The 10,452-nt window shown below is 42.4% G+C and overlaps 1 protein-coding gene across 1 annotated transcript; it reads right to left on the bottom strand.

Moving 5' to 3' along the window:
- Positions 1-2,270: 2,270 nt before the first annotated feature.
- cdkn1cb (cyclin-dependent kinase inhibitor 1Cb) lies at positions 2,271-4,453 on the bottom strand. Its single transcript, XM_035156902.1, has 3 exons — positions 3,736-4,453; positions 3,458-3,575; positions 2,271-3,006 (listed from the first exon to the last, which is right to left on the bottom strand). The coding sequence occupies exons 1-2, from the start codon at positions 4,253-4,255 to the stop codon at positions 3,460-3,462; spliced, it is 636 nt and encodes a 211-aa protein (XP_035012793.1). The 5' UTR covers positions 4,256-4,453; the 3' UTR covers positions 2,271-3,006; positions 3,458-3,459.
- Between the last annotated feature and the right edge of the window lie 5,999 nt (positions 4,454-10,452).

The following is a 10,452-nucleotide window of genomic DNA, read 5'->3' as shown; positions in this document are numbered from 1 at the left end:
TTCAATTTATGACTTCGAATATTCATTTATTCGTTTTTTTAGCAATCACACTACACATTATATCGTTGATTGCAAATAAATTATACAAAATGTCATTTTTCACCCTTACACAGAAAAGAAAGCGTGTTGTGATTTCAATACAAATTTCAATCCAGTGAAATAAAAGGGAATGACTGCTCACATGATGTCTTGTACCTCCAAAGAAAAACATAGCTTTTCTCAAAGTATTTAATCAGTTGTTTTTATTATTTTTCATGGCGATAACCATCTAAAAGGTCAACTACATTTTTTCATTATGGCTCTGAGAACATCATGATTTGTAACAGTTCATGGTTTATATTGATAAAGATCTAACCGGTCAAGGCAAAATGAATATAATTTCACTGATGCCTGATGGAAATAAATCAGTGGATGTGAGCAAGCTTAAAGGTCAGATGGGAGACTGAAGGCCCCGCGAGGTGGATTCTCTCCATCAGCAGCTGCTTGTTCACTCATATATTCTCCTGCAGCAGCAGCAGAAGCAGGGCTTGTTAATGAGCTCTGTATGTTAACTGTCATCTCTTTCCTGTATGTCCATCATAGCAGGGTTTAATTAAGTTATAAGCTGTGTGCATTTAAAAAAAAAAACACCAGACACAATACACGGAGGCCTTTGGCACAGTGGCTCACCGTATTTGTGACAACCTGCCACTTATTACGCACGGATGGTCTGATTAAATTGATGAACGTGTTTGTAATAAAAGCACATTTCTTTTACTTTATTTGTCTTTATATTGTGTGTGTGCGTTTAAAAGAGAAGCTTAGCATTTGAATTTCGGGCCTTAACCTCTGACCTCCCTCACAATGGCTCAGATTCAATACCTTTTTGATAAAACGAATGCGATTTTATGTTCTATTTATTGGGACAAATTCTATATAGTTACACAGCTGTAGAGACAAATAAAGGAAGATGACCCCTTTAACTCTGAGGGGGGACTCGATCCCCCAGAATGTGTCCAGTACCCAAAATAGAAGGGACTTCATTAAAGTAACACATGAACAGCTGTTGTCTTTAACATGTAAACTATTGAGAGTTTAAAACTGCACTGAAAGGCCCCGCAGCTCCCCGTGGGCATATGGGCGTTAATTAGCTGGATATAGCCATAGATTAATTATAATATTTTTTTTCTACCATTCGTATCAATAGAGCAGCCAGACAAAGTGGCCTTTGTTCTCTGATGCAGGACATTCTGTGGCAGACTGAATGGGTCTTGGCTATGTCTACATGGATTTGCCATATGGCAACAAAAAGGAAAGAATGGAGCCGGAGAGCGCTTTGTGTTGGAAATCAGAACAAGGCCGTCAGAGCTTATGGCTTTGCGGAGCTGACAAAGTCACCGTGGCCATCAAAAAGTCTCCATTTTCATCAAAACATTCATGTCATACAGTCAGAGCCACTCACACAACCAGGGGGAACTTATGGGAAATTATGACATCTCTTTGTTGGCCCTCTCCTGCATGCGCCCTGACAGTGGATCCAGGCCCTGCACAGGCGCATTCAGCCACTGCTGCATTTGGCTTATTTCAATTAAAGGGTAAACTTGCAAGTGTGACCTGTTGAATGGTTTGTTTCAATAGACGAGGACAATTACAAAGACTAGTAGTTTTCTTTTTCCAGCTATGGCAGGTGGCCTCCACGCCCGGTGTATCCACGGCGGGGTAAACACAGTGTGTGTGTGCAGAGTGGGTCTTTAGAGGGCTTGTTGAGTGCGGGTGGATGTGGGGGTGTCTTCGTGGCGGACAAAGCGGGGATCCAAAGGCAGCTGCTGCTTCTTTTAAGGGGCGAAAGGGCCTTTAAATCCCAGCCTATATCCCGCAGCTGCCGCGCTTGCCCGAGGCTGCGCGTCTGAATGTGTTTTTGGCCACGCAAGGTTTACGGGCGTGAGCAGCAGACAGATACAGGCGGGGCTACGTGGAAAAAGTGAAGTACCTGCGTGCCGTGCGGAGGTGGAGGGGTCGTAAACAAGTGTGTGGTAACACTGCATGGATCCTTCGTGGTGTTGGTTGTGCTTCCTTTGCGACCATACGTGCGTAAAATGTTACACATCCTCTTTAAATGCGGCTTGTATTTCACATAATTCAATAAATCTACCATGAAGCAACTGCTCATATTATAAATATCACGTTTACACATGAGACTTTTCCCTATAACCGCATTCAAGGTGGAATTTAAGCACGAAACACCCGATCGGAACAAGCAAAATGGACAAAGAACGAACCAACAAATCAGCTTTAAATTGAAGTGAAAAATATTTTATTCCCATCTTTTTTTGCAAGACATGATTAGGGCACTTGAAGGTATGAAACAAAACACAGAAAACAAACGGCTCAGAAACACAAAGAAAACCTATTTTTCAAGTGTGGACTATGGGGAAGCTACATGATTGCAAAACATCACAATGAAACAAATGTAAATAACAAAATAAAATAAAAATATGCCCTTTGGCTAAATCAACAAGGCATTTGACCAATATAAAGAAACATAAATAAATTATAAGTTAGAATAGTCTTAAAAATATAAATTTACAGAGAAAAAACAGAACAGAAATAAAACATTTATTTAGGCTATTGTCTCTATAAAGCTGTACACTTTTTGGCCAGTGTATTTTTTATTTATTTAAGTTTTTTAGGATTGCACAGATGTTAAAACATTAACACTGTCGAGTGGCTGTATGCAAAAGCAATAATGAATGCTACATTTGTACTGGATAGATGTCACTCGGCGATATTTGTCATCCCTTCCCCCTGAACCCAAACCGTGCGATCCTGAGAGTCTGGTCCCGGTGCGCCGCGCCGAGCCGAGCCGAGCCGAGCAGAGGCAGCCGAGCCCCGGCCGTGCGCCCTTTCTCCCGCACCGTCCCCGGGGTGGGGCGGACCAACCATCTTCGCCTCCTCCTCGATCCTCAACGAAAAAAATTGCGCAGGCAAGTAGTGCAACAAGAAAACGAACGGGGTGTGAGTGTACACCTGGAGGAAGAAGAAGAAGAAGAAGAAGCACGGTGAGTTTTCTGCAGAAGTCCGAACCAACAGCAAAGGCACGAGTGCGCGTTCCGAGGAAACAGGAAATGTAACCTCAGCAGCAGCGTGCGTCACCCTTTACCCGAGCACTTTTCCCGCCACACGGTGACGCACACGTCCCCCTCCCCCAACCACTGGTGTTACTACTTCTTCTACTATCACTACTACTGCGATTTCACCACCCCTCCCCACCCCCACCACCCTCCCCTCCTCTCCATGATAAGCCTGCCTGCGCTTTTTTGGCTCACGTCTCTAATCCTCTACAACCATCCCAAAGAAAAACAAAACAGAAAGAACTCGTTGCTGGACACAAGCTAAAGTTTTTTTTTAGCAACACTATGAATAGTGTCGCGTAAGAATCTTGACATTTAAAACTGGTAAATCAGAATTTTTTTCGTACCTTCAACGGATCCTCTTCCGTGGAGTCTGCTCTACCGGGATCGGAGACTTGGAGAGGTGGCACGCACCCGTGTCACTGGGTTTTCTGTCAGCAGCCCTCCTTCGTTTCACGAAAAAGTCTGTAAAAAAAAACAGATGAGACGTTAGAAGTGTTCTCATGTATCCACATAAAAAAAAGATTACGCACGAAGGAGCGACAGACAAGGATTCAGGGCGCAGCTCCGGAGCGGAGCGCACAGCCTGGATGAGAGAATTGTCAGTGTCTTGACTGTTATTTACCTGTGATGTGTGTGTTGTTGTCAGTAGTGGCAGCCCTCTTGCGTCTCAGACACGGGACCTGTCTGTGACTCGTCCTCCCTGAGTTGATCTTGTCCGTGCGGTTCTCCTTGACCTCCACCTGGCACGGAGTGCCGCTGCTCTCGGGCACGGCCAAGCGCTCCAGCGCGTCCGTGAGAGGCGTCTCCGGCACGGCGGAGTCCGAGGAGGGCCTCTGCTTGACGGGCACCCGGGTCCTGTCGTTTTGTACCGAGTCCTGGTAAAACTCCGGCGTGTTATCCACGGGCACCTCTTCCCACTTGTAATCCCCATCCAGCGGAGTGTTGGCCTCGAAATTAAAGTTCCACCTCTGCTGGTCGCGCTCGGAAATCTCCCGCATCTTGGCTGTCATCTCCCGGCTCAGCTCGTCGTGGTCTACCGGCCCGAAGAGGTTGCGGCAGACGCTGGTGCGCCTGTGGAGAGGGAAGGTCCTCCTGGCCACCAGCCTCTCCAGCGCGCTGCACGATAACTGGACATTGGACATGTCTGAAAGGTTTCCAAACAAATTCCCCAAGAAATAAAGAGGAAGATGCCCGATGTGTCTGATTTATCCCTGATGAGAAACGACCGGGTGCTGTTGTAAATGTCTCCTCGCTCTCACGCCTGTCCACACCCCACACTTCAGTTTAAATGTACCTTCGTAGTGAGATGTGGAGTATATAACCTCCAGGGTCCTCGGTCACAGCAGCCACCTCGCACGACCTTCTCATTGGCTGCCTTAAGTCCAACCCCCAGAATCACACAAACACACACTCACACGCACAACCCCCACCCCGATTCCCCTCTGAGTCAATTTGGCTGCGCACCGATCAGGGCGCCCCGTTTGGAGTCTTTTCTCTCGGAGTGTCAACCCTGCATGGGATAACAGAGATCGGACTTTCCCGATGTCAGCGCGAAAAAGTGTCGGAGCTGCACTTTTAGATCTCCTTTGAGTCCCCGTACAAACCCCTGCATCAATTATCGGACACGGTCCGATAATGGACCTACATTGGATCTGTTGTATACAATCCAAACGTTGAATAGTCGTGTAATCTTTGCGCAGTGTGAGTTGTTTACTATAATGTTAGAATTAAACGAAATACCATTTTAATTGCCCGATGTTTGAACCTCTCTCTCTCGCTCTCGCTCTCGCTCTCGCTCTCGCTCTTACACACACACACACACACACAACACTCCCTTTTCTCTGTCACCACAATAACAACACGAGCTCCTCGGGTCGTGTAGTATCTACAACAACAACAATCAGGAGAGAGAGAGCTGCTTTTTACGCACGGAAGCAAAGTGTACAACACGGATTTAAGGAAGTCATGAATCCAGATTAGAAATTGAAAAAAACACACACAAGAATTATTCTGAACTTATAATTGTATTATTATTTTTTTTGTATATATATATTTTTTCAATCAATCTACTGCTCATTTTAAAACGATTCCTGCAATCCATTAATGTTGTGTTTTTCAGTACTGGCAAACAAATAATATGACTGAAGTGAGGGGAAGTTTTATTCCATGTTTTAAATAAAGCATCTTGTTGGTATCACACTCAATCCACAAAGGTGTTTATGTGCTACTGTATGGAAGAGTAGGCCTATACAGAGTCACTCCACACCCAGGCGGTCACCATGGTGTCTGCGTGCCGTCTTGGAGGATAAGCATTGGTTAGAGTATGTAGCAAACAGTTTATTCGGTGTTGGTCAAGCATCATTATTTAGTGTGTACATTCACTTCAGTGTGACTGCGTGCTGCCGAGTGCAGGCTCCACTCTGCTGCCCTCAGATCCTCACAGGCAACGCCTTGCAGTGGAAAAGTGGTGCACAGCGCCCCTCTGTGGTTCAAAGCTACCACTGCAATAAGGGCATGTTAAAAGTGCAAACGTTGCAAAACTAGTGTGGTACTCAGAAGTGCCCTTACCTCAGCCTTAAATTCAGTCAAGCTTCTCCAAATTGCACACACTCATTGATATCAGTCCTCTTAATATGCCAGATTTTTCTTGATCAAGATTCATGAATTATTTATCTGGCAATTTGTAACAATGTCAAAATCCTTGATCCTCACAAAATGCTTAGCTTTCCCTCTGACCCATACCACATCCCTCCACCAATTTTTCTGTAAATGCTTCTGGTAGTTTTGAAGTAATGTTACTAACAAACAAACGCAGATGAAAACACAACTTCCTTGGCACAGGAACTGATAAGCCACAAATCTTTGTGGCTTATCAGTTATTTGTGGACATGTGATCTGTATGGTTAAATGTTTGGCCTTATTGCAGCCTTATCGCAGCAACTGCTGTCATGTTAACAAGTAAACTGTAGCGATTCTGATCTGCAGGAAATTACACATATGTTTTATTTTTATTGGTAACATATTTCTGACTTATCTGTGTATATCTTCACATTTGTTGTATTCATTTCTGTCTCTGGTCTCTTTCTTGTGTCGTCTATGCAAAATTCCACTCCTGGATAAAAACACGTCATCACTGTATCCCATTTTTCCTTGTATTTTGATGAGGTTATTTAAATGCAGAAGGCTATATAGATTATTTAGAAGCAGTTTTCCTCTGTGAGGCTAAGTGGGAGTGGAACATACTCCAGTGTGATGTTTGAACTTGTATATTGGTTCCTGTCACAGGTGATTCGCTCACCAGTGGTCAGCTCTCCGTACGTCACCTCACACCTGGCTTTAGAACGCGTGTTAGAAACTTCGAGCGTCGTGTGTCATGTGACACCATGATGTCACACGTGGATCATGCAGGTCGATAAGGTCAACAGTGTCACACAAAATCAAGTGTGAGACCACCTGGAGAGGGGATGGCTGCCTGCCTCAAACAGTTCACCTGTTTCAAAGTCCAGGTGGTCTCAGAAAGTGACACTCCCTCACCGGGTGATGCTCTGTTCTGCAGGCTGGAAGTGTGACCAATCTACAGTGATGGTGCAAATGAATTTACATACACATATTGTGCATCAGGTGGTAGGCAAATCACCTCAACATGCACAACAGGAGTATAGTATATAGAACAGGGAACTGTTTTCTTGATGTTATCTAACTGAGTTCTTGGATGAGGATGAATTAAAAAAAATTTGCATCAGAACATCCGTTGTTTTACAGCTCACCTGATGTGATTAAAAAAATGAATTTAAAGTATGTTTTTCCTCGTGATTATTGCTTTTAATTCAAGATCAAAAAGAGCAGACCAAATTTGCTGAGCTATGATTAATGCCACAAATATCTGATGATCATGGTCATCATCCGGGCTCTGATCATTACCTTCTTTTTCTGTGATCAAAGCTGGTAGAAATCTCAGCATGGAACGTTAGCTCCCTCTAGTGGTAAAAGGTACGTACTAAAACTTGGCCTTACTGTTATTAGTGTAATTAGCAGTATATGTATACAGAAAAAGCCAGTGTATCTCATTAGACAGTGTTCATGTGAATAATTAAATTAAACACCCACCTTGACCATATTAATATTCCCACGGTAATCAACGAAGTGTATAAATAGTAAATAGTAAACTCTAGAATGGATTACAGATGATGATGACGAACTGTTAATCAGTTTGATTAAATGACTGCTTTTGTTTCTATAATGTCTGTTAAACAGTCCAAAACATAAACATGTAACATCTAATTAGTGTGAAATTGGTTACTGATTTACTTTGAGAGCTGGGAAGCATTTCTCCTCATACAAATATAATTGAGGGCAGGAGTTTGAATGCAAAGAGAAAGTTTGTGTCAGATATTTTTATCTCGCAGATTTCATGAGAGCAACGGGTCAGTCGACTCTAATCTGATGTCCTACGACCTGTTTGCAGCAGCGTGATGAATCTAATCACTTCGATCAACTTCAGGAATGTCTCAAGAACATCAAGGCCTGGATGACCCAGAACGTTTTATTTCAAAATTCAGACAAAACTGAGGTCATTGTAATCGGCCCGTAACATGTCAGAGAAACACTGTCTGACCAGATAGTCACCCTGGGTGGTTTTAGTTTGGCCCCAGCTCCACTGTGAGGACCCTTGGAGTCATGTTTGACCAGGACATGTTATTTGACCCACATATAAAACAGGTCTCTAGGACAGCTTTCTTCCACCTGCGCAATATCATGAAAATTAGAAACATCCTGTTTCAGAAGGATGCTGAGAAACTCGTCAATGCATTTGTTACCTCTAGACTGGATTACTGTAATTCTTTACTATCAGGATGTTCCAGTAAGTCTGTGAAAAGCCTCCAGCTGGTCCAAAATGCTGCAGCACAAGTGCTGCCAGGAACTAGAAGGAGAGATCATATAACGCTCTGCATTGACTCACTGTAAAATTCAGAATAGAAGTCAAATCCTGCTCCTCACATACAAAGCCCTTAACAATCAAGCGCCTTCATATATCAAAGAGCTCATGAAACCGTATTTTCCCAATAGATCACTTCACTCCTGAAAATCAGGCTCTCTTGTGGTTCCTAGAATCTGTAAGAGTGGAACGGGAGGTGGAGCCTTCAGCTACCAGGCTCCTCTCCTGTGGAACCAGCTCCCATGGGTTCGGGAGGCAGACACCATCTCTACATTTAAGGTTAAACTTTAATGGATAACTAAGCCTATAGTTAGGGCTGGATCAGGTGAGTCCTGAACCATCCCTTAGTTATGCTGCTATATCACTGCAACACCTTGAACCAAGAAAATGTGTGACTTCTGTGAGATAGAAGGAAAAGTTTAAGTCAAACAAAAGTAATTTTTAGTCTCAGTATATTGTTTTGTTCTTGTCTTTTTCTTTTTGCAATTTTGATGGTTACCAGGTGTCACATTAAACTAAAGATGGCTGTTGTATAAACGTGTATATGTGTAGGCCTTAGTGATACAAATATACTGTATATATTTAAATGCATTGTCACATTTTTGTGACTCTAGAAAATACCTAAAGAGAAAAAAGATCTAAAGTATGGCAACATTTAACTTATCTAACCACCTATAAACCACATGGTGCTTTCCTTGTCTGCACAGTTTACTGTTTTGTGGTCTGGCTGTGGGCTGGTGCTGTTGTTTTTGACCTATAAAGGCATTAACTAAAATGGGCCATTTCCAGGGTGTTGCTCTCCACCCCCACGAGACCCCTCACCTGAACAAACTCATCCTTTTGATGTGACAGAGGGGCTGCAGGCATCACTGTGGAGCTAAATGCTCATTTGATCCCACCATCCAATGCGACACCTATAAAACTGTTTCTCTGTGAGCTGCGTTTAAGCTTGAAGCCGGCCGTCGCTTGACACACCCACTTGCAATAATTTCCTATCTATTTCCTGCCTAATGATGCACTCCACCAAATTATATATGTGTGTGTGTGTGTGTGTGTGTGTGTGTGTGTGTGTGTGTGTGTGTGTGTGTGTGTGTGTGTGTGTGTGTGTGTGTGTATATCTTTAAGCACATCAGGCCCTTCAAAGACATGCAGTATGTTTAAAACAGCAGTGAGCAGTGCAGACACAGTTAATGTTTGATTTTCATTAGTGATAACTTTATTGATAGAGCACTTTTCAACACAAAGTATAAAGTGCTGTACAACAAGAAAACAAATGGTTAATATAGAAAGAATTACATCAATAATAATGGTAATAATAATAATAGAGATACAAGAACAACAGTAGCCTGGCACCCCAAGTAAATTCAGAAATATGCCCACTGAAAAAAGTACATTTGTAGAGACATCCTTATTTCATCAGGCAATTCATACCAGAGCCTTGGGTTCGTGATGGCAACACTCTGCCCCCCCATATAGTTTTCAGCCTAGATCCAGGGATTGACAGACTACCCCCCCGAAGATTGCAAGCTTCGTAAATATGAAATTAAAAAATCTGAGAAATAGCCTGGGGCCAGGTTGCAATAATCAATTCAAATAGAATGTCACTCAGTAGATTGCATATCGCCACCAAGGCCCAACAGTCTCCTTAAGAAACAATAGTTAAATTCATTAGATCTGGATATTTATTTGGATCTGCACCAAATTGCACACACTCTTTTCAGACACTTTATTCATCAAGATCCATAAATTATTCTGTGAAAGATCTACGAGAAACACCTTTAACCATGTTGCATTGGGTATGTGTTCTGTGTTTTTGCACTGTACAGAGTTATGTTTTTAACTTGTTCCTTTGTTATATTCTCTTATTATCAGCATCAGAATCAGAATCAGAAATACTTTATTGATCCCAGGGGGAAATTGTGTATGTTCCAATAGCTCCATGCAAGATTAGAAATATAAGCTTATAAGATTTACAAAATATATAAAATAAAATAAAATATGAAATATGCAAAAAGTAAATCATGTACAACTGTTGGTAGAGGAGGATACAATCAAACATTTTTTTATTATAAAGACCTAAATTAGAATATCAGTTGAAAAGGCAGCCGTGCATCGCCTGCACTAAATTTGTGCTGTTCCTTTCAAGATAAGTCTTTACAGCTGTGTGCTTTGTCCCGAAGGCCCTTGAAACAGATTTGAACTCTGCCTCTCCACTATTCCAGCTCTGTTTTATGGTCTGTAAAGGTCAGAATTGTTACGTTGTAGGAAGCTTTTTAGTTTATGAATTTCCCTGTGATTATGGGATTTAAAGAGGCACTGTAGGGCTATAGGCTCTAAATCAGAGAGGTTGTCAATATATTAAAATATTTATTGGTTAGAAACAATAAATTACTTCAAAGCAAA

This window comes from Hippoglossus stenolepis, chromosome 5 (assembly GCF_022539355.2).
Source record: "Hippoglossus stenolepis isolate QCI-W04-F060 chromosome 5, HSTE1.2, whole genome shotgun sequence".
NCBI lineage: Eukaryota > Metazoa > Chordata > Actinopteri > Pleuronectiformes > Pleuronectidae > Hippoglossus > Hippoglossus stenolepis.
Note: the sequence above shows the minus strand (reverse complement) of the source record. Positions and strands in the feature narration are given on the sequence as shown.

Excerpts from the sequence above, each read along its gene's own strand:
- cdkn1cb (XM_035156902.1), bottom strand. The coding sequence starts at position 4,255 with ATGTCCAATGTCCAGTTATCGTGCAGCGCGCTGGAGAGGCTGGTGGCC. Across the intron at positions 3,576-3,735 it reads CAACAACACACACATCACAG|ACTTTTTCGTGAAACGAAGG; the intron begins GTAAATAACAGT and ends TTTTTTTTACAG.